Source organism: Peromyscus leucopus, chromosome 19 (assembly GCF_004664715.2).
Source record: "Peromyscus leucopus breed LL Stock chromosome 19, UCI_PerLeu_2.1, whole genome shotgun sequence".
Classification (NCBI taxonomy): Eukaryota; Metazoa; Chordata; class Mammalia; order Rodentia; family Cricetidae; genus Peromyscus; species Peromyscus leucopus.
In genome coordinates, this window is record NC_051079.1 from 68,259,913 (window position 1) to 68,283,545 (window position 23,633).

Below are 23,633 nucleotides of genomic sequence, written 5' to 3' on the forward strand. Positions count from 1 at the left end.
TATGCCGGGCTGCCGATGGCAGGGCCAAAGGTGCATGGCCACTCCTATGCCGAACCTCCTGGCAATGTTTGTATCTGAAGAACACGTGCACACGATCATCACGTCCCAATGGACACCTTCCAATGGGGCTGGGACACTTGCACCTGCAACACTGGCCAGGTGTGGTGTCCACACACCATGCCTACGCTATCACGGCAGGCTTGCCCTCCCTTCCCCTTATAGGTGCTTCACCTGGCAAAGGGCTATAATAGTCCCTTGTAGATGGGACTTCAGGGGATGTGGTAAAGCCTTCTGAGAATTCTGCAGCAGATGGAGCTTCCCTGGCTACTCTTCCAAGTACAACAATGCCGATCCGAGACTAGGCTGCATGGCTCCCGACATGTCACAGTCCTGCCACCAGGAGAGACTTCAGAATAGATTATAAAAAGACAAAGAGAGGGCTGTGGAGCTAGCTGTCAGTCAAGTGCATGCTTCGCACGTACAGGACCTGAGTTTAATCCCCAGATCCCACATTCTGGAGGCTGGGGGGAGGGGAGCCAGGTGCTGGCTATGATGGCAGAGACAGGTGAGTCCCGGGGGCTCAGTGGCCAGCTAGCCTAGCCTGCTTGGCAAGCTCCAGGCAAATAAGAGACCCCCTTTCTTAAAAAGAGAGAAAAGAAAAAGAAAATAGTGGTGGTGGCTGGAGTCCGAGGAGTGATAGCTGAGGGTGTCCTCTGGTCTCTCTCTCTCTCTCTCTCTCTCTCTCTCTCTCTCTCTCTCTCTCTCTCTCTCACACACACACACACACATACCCACAATAAACACACACACTCACACCACACACTCTAACACCACACACACACAGACACTCACACCATACACACACAGACACACACCATACACACACTGCACACTGCACACTCTCATACCACACACAATACACAGACACACACACACACACCACACACATATACACAGACACCGACGCACAGACAGACAGACAGACAGACACACACACACACACACACACACACACAGACACACACACACACAGACACACACACACACACACACTAAGCCTCACTGTTTTGCAGCTAAGAGTTGTATATTAGAAGTGAGCATTTATCCCCCACCTGGGTCTCATCCCTAGGCAGAGACACTGTCCCACAGGCAGCCCCAACAGACTAACAGTGACTGCCCACAACTTGTCTCAGGCGAGAACATGTGAGCAGAAATCGGACTGTTTCATCTGTGCTCACTGATGCGTGTGGCCTTGGACACTTCCTCCCAGCCAGGGTTTTGGCAGTTGGAGAAGTCTTAAAATTCGAGACTGGTGAAGGCTTCAGCGCCAGAACACTCCTAGACCTGAGTGGGGACAACCAAGACCAGGTACGGCCTACGCTCCCTCCCAGGGACATGAAGTTACATTTTTATTATTCTGAGACCGGCAACAGTTAAGATCCAGATGGTCGTACTTAGAAAGCCTGAACTCAGCTGTGTGGTGGTGGTACACACCTTTAATCCCAGCACTTGAGAGGCAGAGACAGGTAGATCTCTGTGAGTTTGAGACCTGCTTGGCCTACAAAGTGAGTTCCAGGACAGCTAGGAAACCCTCTCTCAAAAACCAAAAAACTGGAGAAAAAAAAAAAGGCCTGAGCTCCAAGCCTCAAAGATTAGTGTCATCTTATTTTCCTCAAGAATGCGGAAGTACATGAGTTCCCCTTTCTTCACAGAACGCTCAAAGGAAAATCAAAGGCCAACATGCCCCATACTGACCGACGGAGCTTCATGTCCACAGCCTCCTTGAAAGTCCTAGCAGAAACATCAGGCTAAGTTTCCAGGCAGAAGTAAATGAGGCAAGGCCTGTATCAAACTGTGAACTGACACCAGGAACAGGAGTCCGACATCTCAGGCACCCTGTGCCACTGGAGAGGCACTGGAGGAGCGAACAGAGAATTCCACATACAGCTCCCAGGTCTCAAGTGCTCTGCCCATAACCCCAAAGGCCCTAGAAGGCAGTCCCATTCTCTAGGGCCAGTGAGTTCTTGGGCTCTGGCTCTCCCCAAGGAGGCCTGGGTTCACTCCTGCCCTGGAGCCCCTACATCCTCCCAGGATTCCATAGGGCTCATGGGAGGGCGACTCCATGGAGCAACTTAGAGTCAGGGGCATCACAGAGGTAGCATTTGGGGTACAGGCTTCAGGATCAGCTCATCTTGAGTGTTTGTCCTGGCTTCATCAGTTATCATCTGGGAACATTAGTAAGGGACCTCGTTGGGTTTTTGTCAGGGATGAGGTGGCTGTGTGGAGACCTGACACAGGCCACTGCTTCTCTATCTGCAAAGGCCCCTAAGATGGGGACAGGGTGACCGAGACTTCTTCCCAGTCTCATCCCAGCCCTCCCTCCTCCTTCTCCAAGGCCTCAGAGACATCCAGGGTCTGTGGCATAGTAGGAAGATGGGTGTGACAGCCGCCCCATCCCCACCCCACCCCCCGTCCCGTGAGACTGGTGGTGTGCTCCTGGACCTGGGGCAGGGATATCAAAGGCCAATCCCGAAACCAAGAACAAACAGCAGATAGCTCTTGAGAACACAAAGTGCATGTCCATGGATCCACAGCCCGTGGCAGCCTCGCCTGTCTCCACCAGAGTCTCTGCCTGTCTGTGTGTGTCCCTTGCTGGGTGAGGCTGGCTCTGCTGGGTAGAGCTTTTCCGATGCTCCCGCCAGCACAGGGGAATGCAGCCTCTGTGAGCCCCCAGCACCAATCACTTAAGTTTTCCCAGCCAGTGACTCAGTTTCACTCAGTCCCCAACTGTGAACACTGCACACTGGTGAGAGCTGTCGGGAGAAACGGGGGAGTCAGCACTCATGGCACCTAGGAGGGTGGCCCTAAAACAAGAGCTGAGATGCTTCCACCACCAAGATGCAGAAAGGACTGCTGGGAAACAACATGGCACCAAGTTTCCCCCTAGAAAGGGGTGGCCCTCAAGAGACACGGCACTAGGCATTGGATGTCAAACCCTATGGCAAGGTACTAGGAATCCTATAGAAAGAGTATTGATAATCCTATAGCGTAATACCGGAATTTATATAGATAGGGTGCTGGGACGTATATGGACAGGGGGTTGGGAATGGCTGTGAACTGCTTTATTATTCACAGAACAATCTCCCAAGGAGATGCAAATGCCACTAAGTCCACCACGGCACAGCCAAGTCCATTGGGAAGATTCTGCTCCCTGTGGCCACCAATTCATTCACCCTTCTGTGCTCTAAAGAAAGCCAGGGCCTTCCCAGACTCCAGCTTGCAACCAATCTACAATCATCATGGGTCCAATGAGCCTCTCAGAGCCTCTCAGAGCCCAGAGACTTGGATGTTCCTGGCAGATGTCACAGATATGAACAGGCCAATTTGGCTACCATAGCCCTGAGGTGGGCCATCACCCCCAAGGACCTGAGGACCCACAGGAGCCAGGACAACCGTCACAGACATTGTGCCTTCCCTGGGCTACAAGGATACTGGATTCACAGAACAGCTACCCCAAGTGAAAATCCCCTGAGAAGAGCAGTAGGGCAAGTGTGGAGAAAGATAAGACCTGGGTTTATTGTGAACATTTACAGGCGTATTTAATCTTATTCCCACTTAGGATAAACTCTGAGCTACTCCGATAACCTCAGACGCAAGAGGACTTGCTGGACCTTTTGAAGCTAACACTTGTGCCTATCATCAAAGCCACCACTATCATCAAGGCGTCCAACATCACAGCCAAAGCCTGAAAGAAACAAGGTCTGACACGGACTGATTTGAACATAGTATCCATTTCTTATCATCTCAACAGAGCCGGCTCCCTGGGTCAAAGCCTTGCCAAGCCTGCCCCGCCCCTTGGGAATGCTGTTCTTCAGAAAGCAATGGCCCCCCGGGGTTCACAACCTAACTCAGCAAGCCTGCCCCTGATGCTGCCCCCACACTTAGTTAAAACGCTTCCGCTGGCCCCAAACCAGTTCCTTCTTATCTGAATGCGTCATGTAACTTTGCCTTTCTATAGGCAAGTCCAGAGATCATGCTGGCTGAGGACGTCAGGACAGTAAGACGCTTCCCAGGAGCCTGTCCTAGAAGGGAAGAAAACACTCCAATGCAGAGCTGACCCCAGCTGTGACACACAGCACGGGTATGCCGTGAAGTTCGGCTCAGGATGGAATGGGTAGACGAACAGTTGTTTAAACTTTAGTCCCTTTGGGCAAATGCAAAAGTCCTTTCAAACGGCTGTGGAGACATGGAGACAGCATGTCAGTGAGGTGCCTGCTGTTGACGTAAACGTGAGAACCTGAGCTGGGATCGCCAGTGCTCACATAACAGCTGGGTGCAGTGGCACACATCTGTAACCACAGCACTGGGAGAGGGGAAGCGGGTGAATCCTTGAGGCTCGTCCGCCCACCAGCCTAGCCAGGTTGGTGTGCTTCAGATTTCATGAGAGACATTGCCTCAAGACTAGATAGATAGATAGATAGATAGATAGATAGATAGATAGATAGATAGATAGATAGATAAGTGTGGAGAGCAACAGAGGACATCCAAAGCTGACCTATGACCTCCACATGTGCATGCATGAGCACACGGGGGAGGGGGGAGTATGCACACGTACATCCACTACCCACAATCCCCTAAGGGCCACAATCTGAAAACTACATTTAGGAACAACCTAAGGAGAACTGGCATCTCCAGACACAGGCACTCTGGTGTCCACCTGTTCCACGCGGCCACTCGCCGCCTGCTCCTAGCTAGCAGCAACATCAAAGGTGCCGGACTCCACCTGCACTGAAGGCATCTGCCCCTGCTGTTGCCACCAGTGAGGCTCAAATAAGGTACCACAGCTTCTGTGCCAATTTCCTATAGCAGCATCCACTTAGAGCCTGTGTCTAGAACCATGAAAGCCGAGCCATCATTATTAGCTTCACAAACGTAACTTCTTCAGTTGTACCAAGAATTCCACGTCATTCTTTGATCTATTCCCATGGAACTGACTGGAGCACCCTGAACAGGAGAGGGAGTGGACACCACAAAAAGAACAAACAAGATCCCCAGATGGAATTGAAAGGACTCAGGAGGCACTACACCCAAGATAGGGCAGGAGGTGGATTCACACTGGGAGACTCTCCAGACCAAATCTAGGGGGCCTGTGGGGATAGAGCCTTTCAGGGGCACATCCAGGTCCCTGCTGCCTTGTGCTTGTCCACTAAGAGTGTCTGTGGGGAGGGAGTCTGGCTTCTTCATGGTGGTGGTCAAGCCATTCCACATTTCATCTCCACGAGAGCTTCCAGCTGCCTGGAGCAGCCATTAGTGAGTTTATGGAAATCCATTCAAAGGGACCAGGAAACATATTTCGAGGTGAACCAAAACAGTGGGAAAAGGTGAACTTCAGGCCCCAGGATGGGGTGGTGTTTGTTTGTGTTAGCTCACAGGAATGTCATGGCATCACAGCCACCCCAGGGGCTCTGAGACCGCGAGATAAAGACCATAGGATCACAGACCACCAGGCCCCTGTCAATGCTCCTAAGTAGAGGAAAAAACCAGCTACCTTTCCAGGGCCTGTGCCACTAGCAGGCTGGGATAGGCAGGCAGCCAGCTGTGGGCCACCAGAAATACCCAACTTGCTGTGGGCACCTCTGAGAAGAACCAAAAAAAATAGAAAATGGGGACAGATTTCATGTTTGGAGACATTGTGCTATTTCCCTGAAAAAGTAAGATGGGCAGTCACTGTTGATCTGTGTCCTCCAAGTTCCAACTTGGACTCTTAGTCCCCAGCACCTCAGAGGGCGACTGATTTGGAGAAAGGCCCATTAAAGGTGACCAAGTTGGTGTCATGAGCCCAGATCCAGGTCTGGGGTACTTAAAGGAAGGAATACAGGAATGAGCGAGGAACACGGTGGGAGATGGTACCACACGCAAGGCAAGAAAGAATCACAGAAGGGGCCCGCTGACCATACACACATCCATCTCGGGCTTCCAGCCCCCGAGCTGGGGAGAGCATGTGCCTGGTAGAAAAGGCACCAGCCCGCGGTTCCTGTCACTGGCAGCCCCAGCACGCCGCCCACGTGCTTACCTGAATCTTAACCTACTGCTATGGCTCCAGTTATATTTCAGAACATTTCCCTGCCCTTGGTCTCAGGAGTTCCATTCAGTCTCTATGAGGGACAATGACCTTCACTGGCCACGGACCACAAGTCAAACTTGTCACGCGGATGACTGTGAGCGGAGAGGGCCAGTGTTGAAATGCTCTTGGTTTTAGTTAAATGAAAGTCGTAAGGAGAGTATGGTAGGCACACCCGTTCTTTACGGATTTTTAGGTTCCCGTGTTTTAGATAAATTTTGTTCATGACATGCTCTGATGATATGGCTTGAACTGCCAGCCCTTTGTGTTCCCAGGACAGACGGAGGGACACGGGACAGACTGACAGGCCTGTGTGCATCAAGACAGGAAATAGCTCCGTTCCACCCCTCTGCCCTCAGCTCACACTCTGTGCCCAGGACAGGCCCGGCTCACTTTAGAACCTGTACACCTGCCCTCTGATGCAACTTATAGAAAGGTTTGGCTGTGCCACTCCCAGCCTGTCCCTCCGTCTCCTGGAGTGACTCCCAGCCTGCCCCTCCGTCTCCTGGAGTGACTCCCAGCCTGCCCCTCCGTCTCCTGGAGTGACTCCCAGACTGCCCCTCCGTCTCCTGGAGTAACACATGGCCATGAGCTTGCATTGTATGAAAAGGAACCCCCCCCCCAAAAAAAAAAAAAAAACCCAGCTGAGTTCTGGAGCTAGTGGCCTCACAGTCACTAGAGAGCAGGGTACCAAATATCAGGTGGTCATGCCCAAAGTGGGCACGAGTCTGCCCTGAGGAGAAGGGGCTGGGAAGGAGGTAAAGGAGAAGTACCAGGTCTTAGACAGCCTGTGCTACGGGGTGGGTCCCTGGATCCGAGGTGCCTCAGTTCACAGAAGCAGGCCAGACCCTGATGGCACATGTACTTTCAGCGGCCCGAGGAGATGTTTTCACGCCTCCTGTAAAAACCCTGGAGCAGAAAGCAGCCTGCCAGGCGTCCCAAGTGGCACACCTGTCGGGAAGGCTGCTTAGGGACAGATAAAAGCACGGAGCTGGTGAAATGGGCCCGGGCAATCGCAAGCAGCCCTGCATCCTGTTAGAAAGAAAAGCCAACAACTTAAGACCCGAGTTTTGTCACATGCGCGAGCTCCCTGTTAGCAGGCTGCCAGCAAGCATGTACCGGTCTCCTGGGAGGCGCTGGCTGTGCTGGTGGTGGAACACTGGTGAGCGGGCGGCTCTGGGGGACCGTGGAGCTGAGGGCTCCACATCTGCCCCAGCACGGCGAGAGCAATTAAGGCAGAGAGAGGAAGTGGGTACCCCGCAGGCAGAACACACAGGAGGACGGCTGCCTCCCTGGGCTTATTGAAAAAACACAACTGTGATGTGCGAGGCACCTCAGCCTGAGCAGAACTACGACAGCTCCAGAATCCATGGGCTGCAACTCTGACCCCTGGCACCTGTGAACATGACCTCCAAAAAATTAGCGTCTGTGAAGCAACACTCCTGGGGGTCCCCTAATCTGGTTGGAGGCGTCCTTAGAAAAGGAACTGTCAGACAGAGAGGGCATGGAGGAAGCTGCCACCAGAAGAAACAGAGCGGGTGGTGACAGTGCCACGTGTACCAGCATACTGCTATCTCCAGAGAGAAGCCAGGGCAGTGCACGTCTCTGCCCCAGCGACATCCCTACTGTACGCCCCCCAAACACAGCTCAACCCCAGTCACAGACTGCTTACCTCATGTATGACGTAGGGGACAGAGACTTGGGCTTCGCCCACTGGTATGGGGCCTGCGGCACGGACAGATACTGCTCGCAAAAGGCACCCTTCCGAAGGTGCTGGAAGGCGAACTCCTCGGGTGGGAAGTCAGAGGTGGGCGGAGTGGTGCCCAGGTCTTCCCCAGCTGGCTCTACCTTGAGGGCCACTGAGGGTGCATGCTCCAGGGCTGTCTTCCGAGACTTGATAGGGACGCCATCGCCCAGGTCCAGAGTGCTGTCAGTGGTCAGGGCGTTGATGGCTGCCACGATGGCGGAGCTGGTGTACTGGGTGGTGTTACCAAGCCAGGTGTCTTCGGTCACACTGACCCGAGGGGAGCCATGCGGGGACGGTGTGGGTGAGTGGTGAGGTGAGCAGGAGGGCTGCCGGCCATTGAGACTGTACTTGCGCTTGTTGCAAGGGGACGTGGGCCGGGAGCCACGTGCTCCGAGCCAGCTCTCCTCGGTGACACTTGCACGGGGAGATGTGGATGGGGAGTGCCTTGGAGATCCCAGAAGGTGACAGGCACCCAGGCCTCGGGGAAAGCCCTCCTCTGGGTCCGTGGTCTTGGGAGACACACAGGGGGACTGCCATGGAGAGGTCTGGGGGGATGCATATGGGTACGAGTAGTTGGACTCATAAGAGGAGGCCTCAGAGTTACAGCTCCTTGAGGACAGGCTGCTGGCTGGGCTCAGGCAGGAGGGGTCTCTGTAGGCTTCCAGGCTGGGCAGGTGCAGGGTGGCTGTGGATGGTGACCGCTTGCAGCTGGGAAGAACATCTTCTACCTCCACGTCGTGGAAAAACTGGCTGCTGCCATGGTGGAGGCCCAGGTAGGAAGTGATCTCAATTCGAGGACTCTCCAGAGTCGGGGCCCCATTGGGTCGGGTGTTTCCAGAGGACAGAAAGTACCCTGAGGGCCCACTGTCCACAGCCCCTCCATAACTCGAGGGATGATTTGCTGAAGGAACAGCTGAGATGCCCGGGGTGGATGTCTGGAGGTCATGGCATGGTGCTGGTAAGGAGGTGTGTGGTGTGGGAAGGGGCAGAGTTGAGGCGATGCTAGGGGATGCATAACTGTAGTGTTCTGGAAGAAAAGAAGAGAAAAGATGAGGCCAGTGAGTCAGAAGTACATACTCACAAAGACAGTGAAGCCAAGACCTGGAGCCATCCCCTGAGGACTCCAGGCCCCAGGAGTAGCCTCCGGAAGTGTCCAGAGGTCAGGCTGCCCCAAGGCCTCCTGCTTAACTTCAGACCTCACTCGATTCTAGCACAACAGCCTTCCTCAGCCAGATGTCCCCCCACCAAATGCCAGACAGCTGTCCCTTACTGTCCTCTCTGTGTCAACTCTGCATTCCCCAGACACTGTAATGATTTCATATTCTAATCCAATAGCTGAGCTATCGTCTCCAATTTGTCCCCCACCCCCCACCCCACCTCCTCTCCCCTCCCAGGCCCTGCTCCCTCTCTCCAGCATACATCACAAGCTAACATGCACTTTTATCTATCCATCCCTCTGACCGGTAGAAGCCATGTTCTAGCCTACTGGTTCATGGCTGTCTGCAGAGCCAGACACAGTGAGGCGCTTCCGTAGTTCTAGCATTTCAGAGGCTGAGCAAGGCAGGAGGAGTTTGAGTTCCGAGCCAGGTGTTCATTTCATTTCATGGGTGGACAGATGGGTGCGTGCATGGCAGATGATGGACAGAAGGACGGACAGTGGCTGGATAGGTTATGAAAGGAGGGAGGGGCAACAACAGATGTATAGGTCAAAGGAGGTATATGCTTCAGACACAGGGGTCCAGGCATTTAAACAGGTTTTTATTGGCAAATAACTATCAAGCAGCCCGTATACTCGGAAGCAAAGAGCACACCCAGAAGGATGGATGAAAATGTGAATGCTGAAGTTGCTCTATGGCTCCCTGAGCCTGGCTAGTACCTAGAAATCTACCTTCCAGAACTTCTAAAACAAAACATGATTCTAAGGCACAACTGGATCTCAGAATCATTATGTGCTATTTATATCTTGATAAACACTTTTTAAAAAATCATTATTACAATTAACAGGAAAGCCCTGCTTCTGGATTTCTCGTCAGAAATGGTTCTCAGCATCCCAGAGCCATTCACGTGTGTCTGGAGACAAGCATCTCCAGGTTTCTGAATAATGGAAATCAGCCCAAGGAAATCCTTGCTCCACACCAGGCTCCGGTGCCCCGCTGGGCGACAGTGTGCTCAAGGACATTCTCTGTTGATCCCTGGCTCAGAAACCAAGAAGGGAAAACTCCAGGAAGGCTGGGGTCTCAGAGCACCAGCCAAACCTCAGGAAATTTTCAAGGAGGAGCAGGCCAGGCCTCAGGTAGGATAGAAAGTTTCCACTATTGCTTACTTCAGTCTTCTACCACCAAGGTAGCTTACCATCCCTCTGGCAACAGAGCAGCCTCTTTATGAGGCAGACAAGGGTCCCGGTCCAGAATCCACTGAGAGGACAGTGATTAATTCCTGAGTCATAGTGGCCCTCTGGAAAGGCTAGAGCTGGGACAAAGAGGAACAAGGGACAGCCAGAGGAATCAGAAGCAACCCGAAGCAGGAAGCTGCATTCGTGTGGGGTGGGCCTTCCCGCCAATGCCATGGTTGGAGGGTCCTTGTCCTACGAAAGCACCATGGCCGGGTCTGAATGCCGTACCTTGGGAAGCTGGAGCCTAACACAGAAAATGACACTGTTCTAAACTACTCCAAAGCCACATTTTAGAGAAGACAACACTTCTGAGGAGACAGGACTGGTCGTTGGTGTCATCCGGGTCTTAGAGAAGGCCTTTGCTGAGTTCCTAAGCTCACGCTGTCTCCGTGAGCATTGGAAAAAAGTGCAGAGCTGCTCACTGTCAGTAAGCCTCCATGTCCAGCTGTGCCTTGAAGCCTTGGACAGAGGCAGGCCACCCGCAGTACCCCAAGTGCAGCCGTGGGGAAGACTGATGGGGGGCGGCGTACAGACTGTCCATAGAACATAATGAGAAAGAACACTAGCCCCGAAGAGCCCCGTTGGTAGAACAAGTTCAAGTGGGAAAAATCAAGCCTAAAGACCAAAGGCTGGTTGGTGAAACAGATGTCCCGGCTCCTCTGTGAGGTGACCAGCAGAGAAGTCTGGAGCAGGTTACCAGGGACCCCATGTGGGAGCAGCACTAAGGACACCTATGTCCAGAAGCTGTCTTCTCTCCTGCTACGGCCAGAGGCTGTCTAAAGATTCATCTTGGCAAAAGGAGAAGGGAGGCAAGGAGGAAGAGGAGGAGGCAGAGGGAGGAAGGAGATTCTCTGTGCATCCTGTGCTTTGCTGTCCCAGACAGGTGGTAGACACATGGAAAGACGCTGCTGTAGAGATCCTCCCTCTGCTGGTGCAGCACTTTCTAATCTAGAACTTTCTGGGGAAAAGCACACTCAATGTTCCACAGCTAAGGAGGTGTGACCAGGATCTGCCCATCTTCAGATAAGAATTCAGGTCTTAACGAGTCAACCAAAGCCAGGAGTGTAAGGTGGGGAACCCCAAAATGTCACCGTGTCATTGCTAATTAGAATACTGGTAAAAGGGAGGAGGAAATGCTAGATTAACAGGGTAGGAGTTTCAGTAACTGATTTCAACAATGCCTTTACCAGCGTTGGGGTCTTACAGTCAGTTACAAGTTGAAAGAACGATTGCTTCTCTAGATTCGGCCTCAGCTCTGAACTTGGATTTCTGGCTCGGTGCTCCCTGATGTATTTACATCCTCTGAAACATGCCCCCTTCAGGAAGTTTCTCTAGTGGTCACCACTTTGCTCACATTCAGCCAGGCCCCTTCTGGTCATCTTTAGAAATCACAGACTCACTGCCACCCACAGACAGGCGAGTCCTTCATGACCCTCCCTGCTCATCACTCAAAGGGCCTCGAGGATGAGGTCATCTGTGCTCTGCTCTCCAGCCTTCTGAGCCTTGCTACCACCAGGGTTGCAGAAGGGTCCACATCCCAGGGCACAGCCTGCAGCAGGTGTGTGGAGCAGTGTGGCCAGGCAAGCTTCTGCCAGAGGCACCACCTCTGAACAGAGGTGCTTGAGGTACACATCCTGAGAACGGCGGCAACCATACCCACGTGGGTGCCATGGACACCGCCCAGACAGCACCCAGGTGGGATGGCTTCACGGGCCCCAGCCCTGGGCAGGCAGCTGACCTGCTTGGGAAGTCCAGTCCTGCCAACATTGCGCTGCCACATGTGTCTGGAGCTCTCTGCACTGTGGGAAGCCTGCCAGTTATGTTACTGGAATAACAGAAAGAAGCTGACTTTCAAGACTGGAGAGGTGGCTTGGTGGTTAGGAATGTGTGCTGCTCTTGCAGAAGACCTGGGTTCAATTCCCAGCACTCACATGGTGGTTCACAACCACCTGTAACTCTGGTTCCAGGGGATCTAATGCCCTCTTCTGACCTCCGTAGGTGCCAGACACACATGTGGTGCATATCTATACACGTAGGCAAAATACTCACACATAAAATAAATAAATCTTTCGTCTTAGCGGAACCCAACTCCAGAAGACAAAGAAGTCTGAGACTCAGGCTAATGGGAAACACTGGCATCAGAGCAGCTGTTCACACCCTGGGCAAGCTGAGCCCAGTGCCTGCCCCGTTCTCCACAGAGAGGTGCGGTCTGAAGACCCAGACCAGCCCTCCACTGCCCTGAGCTGCCAGGCCCCGAAGGAGGCCTACCTGCAATTGGGCAGGACCTGGCTCCTGTGTTCTCTGTCTCCCAAATGAAAGAATCCTGTGAACTCCAGGCCAGGGCTGGCCCTGCAGCTGACCACCTTCTTTTGGTGGGAAGGAAAATTTGAAGAGTTCTCTAGAAACTCCTAGCAACAAGCAAAGTAAGTCCCGGGCTGTCCTCAGTCCTGCCTTGACACCCCTGCAGTGTTGAGGCCAGGGCTCCAGCTGCCTGCGGAACTGGAAGATTCCAGAAGACAAGGCTGGGCGGCAGGCAGAGGGCAGATGATATGGCAAATCTCTCCTCGTCTCCTTGGGGCTGACTTAGCAATAGGTTTTTCTAAGGCCCCGAGAAGGAGGAAGAAGGAGCTTTTCTCGTTCTGGGCCCAGATGCAGAGGAAGAGGAAGTTGTGGAACATGGCACACGGGCCCAAGGACATTACAGGAGGGGCCTTCACTTAAACCAAAATGTTTAATAAAATAGGAATCAACAGGGCAAAGAAAAATCCATAGAACACTAATTAAGAAACAGAACAGAGCTAGAATATAGTTCAGTAAGTAAGTACTTGACGGGCATTAGCAAAGCCTTGGATTCAATGCCTAGCAACACATAAACCAGACACACCTGTGAGGCCAGCACTCAGGAGGTGGAGGCAGGAGGATCATGAATTAGAAGCTCTCTTGGCTACATAGTGAGTTAGAAACTGGCCTGGGGCTACACGAGCGCCTTTCTCAAAAACATGTTCAAAATAAAACCAACTAACGTACACATGGGTTTCCTCGGTCAGTCTCCAGAATGGAAGCTTAAACACCTGTCTGTGAGAGGTGTGTCTGCCTCTCTTAATCCTCTGGAGTCAACGTGCCCACTGACTGACTCCATGGCGGGTGGCTGAGTTCAGCTTCCTCTTGCTACAAAGCCTGGGCCTGTGGGGCAGGGTTAGCCCTCCACCTGCACTAACTTCCACCTATTCACAGGGGTTGCTCTAGAGCGGCTGTAAGGACACCAAGCTTCCCAGTAATTTCCTTACCAGCCCTGAGATGTCGGGACCGATTATGTAACATCAGACGCTGCTGTGCCTGGCAGCCTGGCTTTTGCTGAATGGGTCACTAAACTGAGGTGCAGGACACCCCAGTAAGAAAAGCATAATCGAAAGCAAAGACCTCTCACAGCATCCTCTCTATTATGTAATAAAATGTAATGAAGGCATGGCCATCCTCTGCAGGTGCCACAGATCGCCAGGTTTTTGCTCACTTCTGTCAATCACCCTGCTGCATGCAGAACTCCACATGGACGTGATGGGGGGTCCCGGCAACGCTGGGCAAATCCAGAGTTCTTGGGGCTGGCTACCTCCTACCAGCCTCGGCAAACCAACAAGCCAGTACTGACCAAAACATTCTGCTTCTGTGGGAGAATTTACTTCAGCTGTACCAAAGCATTACTTCTGAATAGTGCACTCCATGGCAGCACCTGCTCTATCTCCTTTTAAGACATGCTACAGGAGAATGCCTGTTTCCTTCCCACCAGGCGACCTATGGCACCTGCTGTGAAATCTCTCTGTAGGTGCTCCGGTTCAGAGCACGTGGCATTTTTGTCAGAAGCGAGTGAAGGCAATGCTGTGTGTCTGCCACACCACACGTACGTGATGCTGTCCCATAAACGTGGCTCTCATAGCCACCCCCAGAACTCACGGCTCACAAGCACAGAGCGGGACCCATCCATCGCAGCCAACTTTCACCTTTCATTTTAAGGAACACCCCTTTAGCCTTGCCCAGGGCTGCATGCGCTGCAGGACTTGACGCTAGAAATAGAACCGGCGAGAGCCTGCCAGCCAGGTCCTGTGCTCCAGATGCCTGCCCACCCTGGTCCTTTCTACACGCAAGAGAGCCTGCAGGGCACGGGAGAGGCTGCAAGTTTCCACACTTAGGGAGGAGACAAGAGGAAACAGAACAGTACGGGGTAGCCTAGTCCTTGCTGTTTGCTTAGCACCTTGGATGGTGCTACCTAGTGAGGACAGCGTGGACGACGACGGGGTCAGTCCTGTGAAGTGACAGACAGCGGCAGGTTCTGAAGTACTGTCATTGCAACGATATGCCGAAGGGAGATTTACGGGACGGAGAGCTGGACTCACTGAAGCAACAGAAAATGTCACCCAATGATCCACAAATAAGCTCACCGTGACAGCATGCTCAAGGGGCCTGTGTCCAGCCTGGGTCCACATCGTTCCTCGAAGACCTCCAGCATTCCCTCGGGTGCGGACTAAAACATGGCTTTCACTTGTTCTGTTTTCCAAGGTGCTCCGGCATAGCCAGGCCTTCCTTTGAAAACCTGCTACAGAGCTAACAGATCCTGCTCACACGGGCAAGTTTGCCCTTGAGAAAAACAGCTATAGGACTTGAACGCAGTGAGGCTGCTGCTCCCAGCAAAGACTGAAGTCCTTTTCCAAAAACATCAAGCCCTAGCATCCTCAGGGCTCTCCTGGGGCAAGGCCCACTCCTCCCGTGGATTCTTATGGTGGGGACTGACAGACCCACATGGGCTCCCCTACGTCCTGCTGGAAAGGAGAAGTTCCTCTCCTCAGCAGAAAACACTTTAGAATAACAGCTCTTCCAAATCCCATGGCAGCAGAGCCCCCTTTCCACTGGAACACTGTTGAAGCCTGAAGCCGGTGGGCAGAGCTGTCTGGGCCCAGGGCCTTGGCCAGTTTCCTCTTGAGTTGCCACGGAGACAGAGCTAAGCGGCCAGGCCAAAATAACTTACAAAACAGGAGCCCTGGGGCGGGAAGCGGCACACCCGCCTCCCAGCTGACAAGCAAAGCAGCTATTTCCTGAGCCCCAGAAGGGAGTCTGTGGCCCTGCCTTCTCCCCAAAAGCTGAGGCTGGCCCACTGGTTGGCAGGGTGGAGGCAGAAGGTGTCTGATACTGGAAGGCGGTATTGCTCGAAAGTCCTGTTCTGCCCTAGGCTGCTTACTTTAAAATGCCCTCTCCTCTCCTCTCCTCTCCTCTCCTCTCCTCTCCTCTCCTCTCCTCTCCTCTCCTCTCCTCTCCTCTCCTCTCCTCTCCTCTCCTCTCCTCACAAGTGGCTATTGTATGTCTACCTCTGGCCCCTGCTGAGCACTTTGAAATAAAGCACCAGGCACAATCCTTCCCTCCAAAGAGTCCGGTAAAGACTAACAGGATGGGTACCTGATGGGAGCAACAATGTGGACTTGCCTAGGCCCATTGCAGCCCAGCCTGCCCTCTATGGGTGAGTGGAGGGGGGGGGGACTGTGTCCCCTTGTTCTGGGGTAGCCATGTCCTTTAAAAAAAAAAAACACATGAATTCGTTGCTCAGTATGATATATAAAACTCAAATGTTATTTTGTAGTTGATCTCAGAATTGTTTACTCATTACTGAACCTAAGTTTAGACCCATTCCAGGTGATATGAAGCTCTTTCTACCTTTCAGTAGGGACTGGAGCGTTTAGTAACTCCATATGACTGTGTAGTATAAATAATGTAATTGGATAATTAATAAAATGCAATTATGATATTGGTAATAAGAGAGAAAAGCCCAAGTCAGACTCTCTCTTCCCATCTTCCCACTCTCTCTCTCCTTCTTACACATGTGTGTGTGTGTGTGTGTGTGTGTCACACACACAGAGAAATGTAACATATATTGTACATGTAGAATGCCTTCCAGCACCTTCTCTCAACTCTGTAAGAGGGAGAAAGAGTTCTTCCCAGTGTGGCCTCCCTTGCCCAGAGCTCTCTCCAGTAACCTGTGACCTGCAAGCTGCAAGCACCTCAGCTTCACTGAGGCCGTGACCCACGGGGATTCACAGGGACATCCCAGGCACATCCCTGCACCTCTGTGTAGCTCTAGGGAGCACCCTGTTCCAGGGACACTGTATTGTGACGGCCACATCTAGCCTGAGCTGTCGTGAGACACAAGACTTCACCTTTTCACTCTACTTCAGAGAAAAAAAAAAAACATCAAAAGCAAGGCTCCCTCACATGCATGAGGGGAGGATGTGACCTAAACCCACCTGCCACTCAGAGTTCAAGGAGCCACCTGCTTCCCAGGCCAGAAGGGAGCCTGGGGCTCAGCAAAGCCTCTACTCGGGGTCTTCTTCGTGGATAACAGCCGAAACTGTCATCCTGTGTTCCTTCCTGAATGGTCCTGGATGGCTCTTAACTTTGGCATTATGGGTCCCAACATGGAAAAACACAAGTGAAAAGCTGCTGTGTCCACTTATGAGTCAAAGATCCTGGCGTGTGGGGAGAGTTGCTGGTCGTGCTGAGATCCACTAACCGTCTGCCCGAGCAAGTACGCACACACCCTTGCCCTCAAAGATTCTCAGCCTAGGTCTGTGGAAATGACTACCAAGTTTGCATCCTCCCTTGAGGTATAACAGCCAGCAGGATACTCGTCCCCCAAGCAGTCCACAGGCCACCATGAGGTTCTGGAGCCTTGTCCCTGTTCCTGTTGTTGGGTCTGTAGCCAGTTGTCTATTCAGAGCCAACAAGGGCGTCACTGGAAGGCAGTGAAGCCTTACCCAAACAGCAGGCAGCTTGGGGAGCCCAGGAAGGCTACGCTCAACCCCATGACTTTATCCCTAAAGAGACAGGAGCTGAGGGCATCGCAGGGGAGCCAAAGAGCCATGGTGACCCACACTCATCCAAATCCAGCATGGACACCCTAAGAAGAGGTCAGGAGTAAGCTCTAACCTGGAGCTTGAGCGTTCTGGAGAGAGCTCAAGAATGCCCCATGCACTGCTACAGCACCAAATCTAACTTCCCCAAAGCAACACGGCCAAGAGAGATCAAGGGTCTCCACTTCCAGCCCTGATCTCTTCCCAGCAGTTGCCTTTCTTCAGATTCTGCCTGCCTTGGATGCCACTCACCCCACAGCCTGTAACCTGGGCCTTGGAAGAAGAAAACAAACCTATCAGAAAAGGTTTGGGGGGTGTGTTGGGGTTGGGGGCAGATGATAGTTGCTGGGTGGTGACAGCGGAGTCAGAGCACTCATCTTCAAAGGCGAACAAGATGTTGAACTTTTTAAAAAAAGGGTAGTGGATGTTACAGAAGCACGACACACTCATTTCAGAGGTGCGCTGCAAGTGTCCTGTCTGTTCTGTCCCCACAAGTCTGGAATGCAGATCCCAAGGAAAGCACAGAACGCTGTCTGGGGGCTGTGTGCAACTTGGAACAGAAAGTCAGATGGAGACAAGAGCCAAACTACTAGGAGGGGGGCTGGAACGGGCTGTCATGGTTTAGGAGAATCAAGTTTGGGGAAACAGCACATTGATTGTTGGCCTAGCTGAAAGCTTTACTTTCGACAGAGAGAAGAGAAAATGAAAGACAGGTTCTATTGCTGAGGTGTGGACTGAAAACCCAAGTGGTAGAGCCTTCCTGCTGAGGGAGCTGCGGTGGCGGTCAGCACAGGACCGGGCCTCCTGGCTCCGGGTCCCCGGGGCCCAGCGGTAGCAGCCGGGCTCTCAGAAAGGGCGGCTTCCGACCGCCCTCTGGCAGCGCCGCTGACCATCTGTCCCCGGACTACGAGGTCCAAGTCCTGCGCCGGACACAGCCTCCCCGCGGGTAAGGGCCTCCTGGAAGGAGGGGTGAGCCCTCTCCCGGGGCCGGGTGCTCCGATGCCAGGAAGTGCCCCGGCGGGTGAGCGTGGCAGGCTCGCCCCACAGGTGGCCTCCCGCCTCCTCGCGGCCGGCAGCAACTTGGTCTGTGACGCTCCTGGCCGCACAGGGCGGCGGCCCGGGGTCCCGGCTGGTGCCAGGTTGGGGCGGGCACCGGCGACCTCAGCAAACTCAGGCCCACGGCGGGGTGCAGGCGCCCGCCGCCCCCCGCCGGACCCACCTGCGGCCGCGGCGCCCCCGCCGCTCTGATCGAACTCGAAGAGGAAATCGAAGTCGAACTCCGGGTCCTGCTCCAGCCCCGTCATGTCGGGGTCGCGCGGCACTGGTGCGCCCGGCGCTCGCGCGCGTCCCCGGCGTGACGCGGCCCCCGCCTCCTGTCCCCTCCCCTGTCCCCTCCCCGGCCTCCCGCCCCGGTCCCGCCCCTGTCCCCCCGGGTGTTTCCGGGTTTACATAAACAAGCTGCTCGCGGCCGCCGGCTTCCGAGTTTTAAATAAACTCCGCGCGCGAGCCCGAGCGCAGCCTGGGCTCCACTCGCGCCCGCAGGACCGCGCGGTCCGAGGGACATCCCCGCCCCTCAACGGGATGCCTGGTCGCTGCAGGATCCCGCGCAGCTCCTCCGGGTCCCCGCCTCCCCTGGGGACCTCGGTCTCCCGTAGGACACCCTCTCCCCGCAGAAACTCAGTCCCCCTCAAGCAGCCCCGGCGTCTGCGCCCCAACCTCGGCACAGCCGGCCACTACAAGGCGAGCGCAACAGCCTCGGCCGGGCTGTGCGGTTGTTCCGGACCCGAGCGCAGGGCCGGCGGGGCTGGAGCTGCGTCCTGGACCCGCCGCCGGGCCTCGCAGCTGGTCCCCTCGTTCCTGTTCAGCGTGGTGCGCAGTCCACAGCCGAAGGAGGTGCCCTGGGTCTTGCTGTTTCCCTGCACCAGGAAAAAGACCAAGGCTGCTGGATTAGTTCAAAAGTTCGAAAAGAAAGGAAAAGAAAAAAATATATATATAAAGTTTCAAAACATGGCCTCTCCTGATCTATCTAGGGCTTCCTCCAGGTTGCGTCTTGAGCAGAATGATGGGCGGCAAAGAACCACCTGCAGGGAGGCATCCCAGAGCCCACCTCAGAGTTTTGCAACTTCCAACAGTAAACGCTGCGCGCGGCGGGGGTGGGGTGGGGGTTGGGGGGTGGGGTGGTGGTGAACATTTTCTAGCCCCGCTTTTACTAAAGAAATTACCTGAACGTGACAGGGAAATGGGGGTGGGGGTTCCTGAGGGTTGTGCTCTCCTCTATTCAGGTCAAGTCCCAGAACACAGCTGCTTACACACCATTCAAGTTTACCCATGGGGGTCACCTCACTCAAAGCAGATCCTGTTTTCGTGCACCAACGACCTCAATCTTTCAGCACCTAAGACACTCTACACACTCATGTTCTAGTAGGGGGTGACTTCAAAGCTCCCAAAGGCTGAGTGGGTGCTGGGCGTTACCCACTCAGACAGTGCAGTGCACACCGCAATCAGAAGGAAAAGCCTGGGCCTGTGGAGCCCCATCCATCTTTTCCTGTTTCTCCCAGGTTTTGTTCGAACTTTCCTGGTGTCTTGGCACCACATGAACCAACATCTGGAATACCAGGAAAATGGTGGCTAGGGCAGGAGAGGCCAGTCTCAGAACCCGAGAGGGAGGCAGGAAGGAAAGGAGGAGGAGGTCTGCGTCCGTATCTGCCTCCAGATGGAAGTGTCCTCTGTGTCCTCTTGCCCTGCAGCCCTGGGCCCTGGGGGATGGCTTTTTCCGGAGGCTAACTTGGGCCTCACGTGGGCTGCCACTTCTCCTAGGACCCTGTTTCAATAGCTGGTTTTCTCCCGTGATAAACTATAGTTCAGTCTGGCCTGATTTAGTTTCTAATAATAGTTCTCACTTTGAGATGCATGTTGGAGCGTTGTTTTGTTTTAGTTTGCTTTTTCTGCTGACCTTTGGGGAAATGGAAGTTCTGGTTTCTGTGGAGAAACCTCGATCTCCCTTCAGCCACCTTTTCCCCAGTGACACACACCTAACATCCCTTCTTGTCCAATTTTGAATAAAACTTTTTGCTAAAGTTGCAAAGCACCTGCCTTCTCCTGCCCACATGCCCCCAGATGCTGGGACCACAGGGAGGAAGCCCACTGGGCCTTTCTCTCAGGGGCTGCTCTGGCTCCCTCCTTGTCTGCTCACTAACACAGGAGTCAGTCAACACATTACTTGTGAAATGCTCCCGTGTGCGTCTGCCAGCCCCCTTGCCTATCCTCTATAAGGTATGAAGCTTGGTTTGCCAGTTCGGCAGATACTCCAGTTTTGATAGAAGTGTTTAGCTTGGACCACTTCCTCCCAAGTCTGCAAGATGTTAATGGGCCAGCCCTAGCTCTGGGTGTGATGAAGCAGGGTACAAGGCCGCAGCATTTTCTAATCTGGATTAGGAAACAATGCCATGAAGCTAAATGGCTGGAGAACAGGGCCAGCTTTGTTCAGCTCCGGAGAGCCCGTGGGGCGTTGTGTGAGGCAACTCTGACGCAGTGGCTACCTACAGGCTTGTGTTTCTTGGAGTTCTTCGGAGCAGAGCAACAAGGCCTTCAGAAATGGCTGGGCCTGGTGAGCTTCCATCCAGCTGGAATGGGAAGACCTTAGGGAGCAGCTAGTGCCCAGGTCAAGGCCTGCTCCAGAAGAGGGGGTTTCCCCATGGCCCTCAGCAATGGCCAACACTGACCTGCTGCATGCAGTTCCCTTCTCCTGTATGGGTTTGCCTGTCTCGGGACTGGATCGCAGTTTCTGGTTAGCCCGGGTACATACACATTCTTTCTACACAGCACGACGACCAATATGATTTGATCAAAGGGCATCATTGCTTCCAACCCACTGCTTCAGCAGGGACATTTTCAAACTTCCTTCTCTAGGCAGGTTACACAAGAAATGAACACCCCCCCCCCACACACACACAATGGCTTTTCCTTTTGTATACTCCTCCCTTTGTGTGTTTTGCTTTGTTGACATGAGGTCTTATACTGTAGCCCAAGGCCCACCTGGTCCTTGCTTTGTTGCCCAGGCTAGCTTCAAACTCACGGCAATCCTCCTGTTTTAGTTTTTCAGGTGCTGAGGTTACACCTAGGACTACAAGGGTGAGCCATGAAGTCAGCTTTGAAGAGGAGGTTTCTTACCGAGCAATGGAACAGTAACTCTACAATTGAAGAAATGTAGCCTTTAAAAAAGTGACGAATGTATATGGAAGTAAGTGTCAAGAAACTCACAACCCAAACCACAACAAACACACTGCTAACTTTCCTTGTAGCAAGAGCTCCTCCTGTGAACACTGAGACATCATCGGCGGCGACAGTTGGGCCTCTTTAAAATTGAAGGCAATGTCGTGATACAAGCCATGCCTGCCCCCTTTGGTTCAAAGTTCACACAATACTCTCTGCCCAGGACGCTGAGCTCTGAAAATTTAAATCAGTTTGTGCTGAATTCATGAGTCTTGAGTCTGAAGATAAGCAAGGTGTCCAGGGCTGACTCTCTGGGAACTGTTGCCCCTGCCAGACACGCATCAGAGTCTCACAGGAAGCTAATTTTTCCTTCCAAGTGCCCGTGGAAAGGATGGCTGCCCTTGTAAATAGGAGTGCCCCAGCCCTAGCAAGGGTCCAGCTGGCGTTCAGTAATTTTAAATAACACCTTCGGAGCCAAAAAGGAATGGGGAGACATGACTCCCAGGTTCCATTGTCCACAGGTCAGGTTAATCCCCTGCTGAAAATCCAGCCACCCTTTAAAGGGTGTTCCAAAGACACCTGCAGGAGCCTACCTGTTGTAAAAGTTATTGTACTGGTTCCTTTGAAGGGACACAAAGGGACAGGGGGTCCGGGCCATGTCATCCTTCTGGCCCTACCAGGTCAGGGCAGATCCCAGCATATATTCTTCACCTGGAAGAAGCAGCTTGAAATCTGGCAGATCTTCTTCGATCTTTCCCAAGGCATTTTTCTAAGGTAGAACTCTTGTCGGAATGCAACATTTGGTCACAAGCTTGAGAAGCATCTAGAAGCCTGGACCACTTGGGGCCAGCCGGCTAAACCCTTACTTAGTGAGAGGCACCTACGACCTGACCCATTTGAGAGTGTGCAAGACCCTCAAAGTTCATGTCATGGGTTTGCTCTTCACCCTAACGGGTGGTCTTGCCTTCCCGAAGTAGAAGCAGCTCCATGTCTGCTCTCCAAAGTAACCTCACTTCATCCTAGGGTGGTTTTTTTCCCCCGGTTCTGACGGTCCTTCCCTGCCCCATCCTTAACTCTCCCCGGTGTGATTCAAGTTTCCCCAGCTGGGATCTCTGCGACCCCAGCCAAAGCCAAGTTTGAGTACTCGGCGCTAGAGAAGAGGAGACACCTATTGGCAAGAAAGCGCGCTAGAAATCTGGGCTGCGCCGGGGAAACACCAGGGGGACACCCTTCACAGTGTGTGCCACGCTGTCCGGCCGGACGCCCGCGCCCCTCCCTGGACGCGCAGACCGGCCCCGGCAGCCTGGCCCGGGAGGAGGGCTAGAGATGGGAGCGGGGCGCGGCGAGCGGGCGCGGAGGGCCAGGGCACGCGGGGGGCGAAGGACCGGGTGCAGGGCTTACCTTCCTCGGCCGCCTTCATGGTGCCGCCGGCGGGCGGCGCGGGCCGCAAAGTTTCTCCGCTCCCGCAGACTGCGGCCGAAGGGCCGAGTGGAAACTTGGAAGGGACTGGAAAGCTGGTACTTGGCATCCACGCGGCGGTCGCGGCAGCGGCGAGCAGCAGGAGGAGGAGCGGGAGCTGGCGGGGCCAGCAGCTCCGGGCCGGCTCCCCTAGTCGGACCTCTTCCTCGCCGACACGCGCGGGGCCGGGCTCAGCGCCGCGCGCCGTGGGGAGGTGGCATGCGGGGGGGTGTGCACGCGTGGCAGGTCTGCCTGCGGCTGGGGACTCGCCGCGGGGTCGGAGGTGTGTGCCGCGCCGGGGTGCCGGTGCCCAGGCGCTCGGCTCGGCTCGGCGACTCTGCCGCCCAGTTAGGAGCCTCTCGGTCTCACTCTGACGCAGGGCCGGGCTCTGCCTTCTGCCTTTTTAAAGCTGGAAAACACCTCCCCCGGCTCCCGCCCGCCCGGCCGCTCCCGCGCCCCCTCCCTGCAGTGACATCACGCCCCTGCCCTCCCGAGCCGGCGCGGGGCCCGGGGGACAAGTCGCGGAGCGCCGCCCTCCGTGCGCAGCGGCTGCAGTTCACTGGGCAAGCGGGGCGCCCTGGTTTGGATAGGGGTACCCCGGGGTGGACCAGCCCGCCGCCCAGGGAGGGAAGGGACCCAGCAGGGGGTAATGAGGACTCGAGGGACTGGAAGGGGCTTCCAGAGGTGCACAGAGGCACCCGGAGGTGGGCAAGGGTGTTCAAGAGAAAAGATGGGGCGCGAAGGGTGGTGAGGGGAGACTAAGAGGGAAAAAGGGCTCATGGGGAGAGTGGGGACTTAGGGACTGGCGGGGAC

At 54.2% G+C, this 23,633-nt stretch overlaps 1 protein-coding gene across 4 annotated transcripts in view; it reads right to left on the reverse strand.

Annotated features, from left to right (window-relative positions):
* The window catches only part of Nfatc1 (nuclear factor of activated T cells 1), a 113,801-nt gene extending 90,603 nt beyond the window's left edge, over nucleotides 1-23,198 (reverse strand). For 2 of the 4 annotated variants that reach the window (XM_028872012.2, XM_037197219.1), the window contains exons 1-2: nucleotides 18,370-18,507; nucleotides 7,794-8,895 (exon numbers count right to left, since the gene is read on the reverse strand). In XM_028872012.2, coding sequence (XP_028727845.1) covers nucleotides 7,794-8,895; nucleotides 18,370-18,454 — 1,187 coding nt within the window. In that variant the 5' untranslated portion in view covers nucleotides 18,455-18,507. Of the gene's footprint in view, nucleotides 1-7,793; nucleotides 8,896-18,369; nucleotides 18,508-22,763 lie in introns of those variants that run through there. The other 2 variants (XM_028872011.2, XM_028872013.2) reach the window with 2 other exon arrangements.
* Nucleotides 23,199-23,633: the final 435 nt, after the last annotated feature.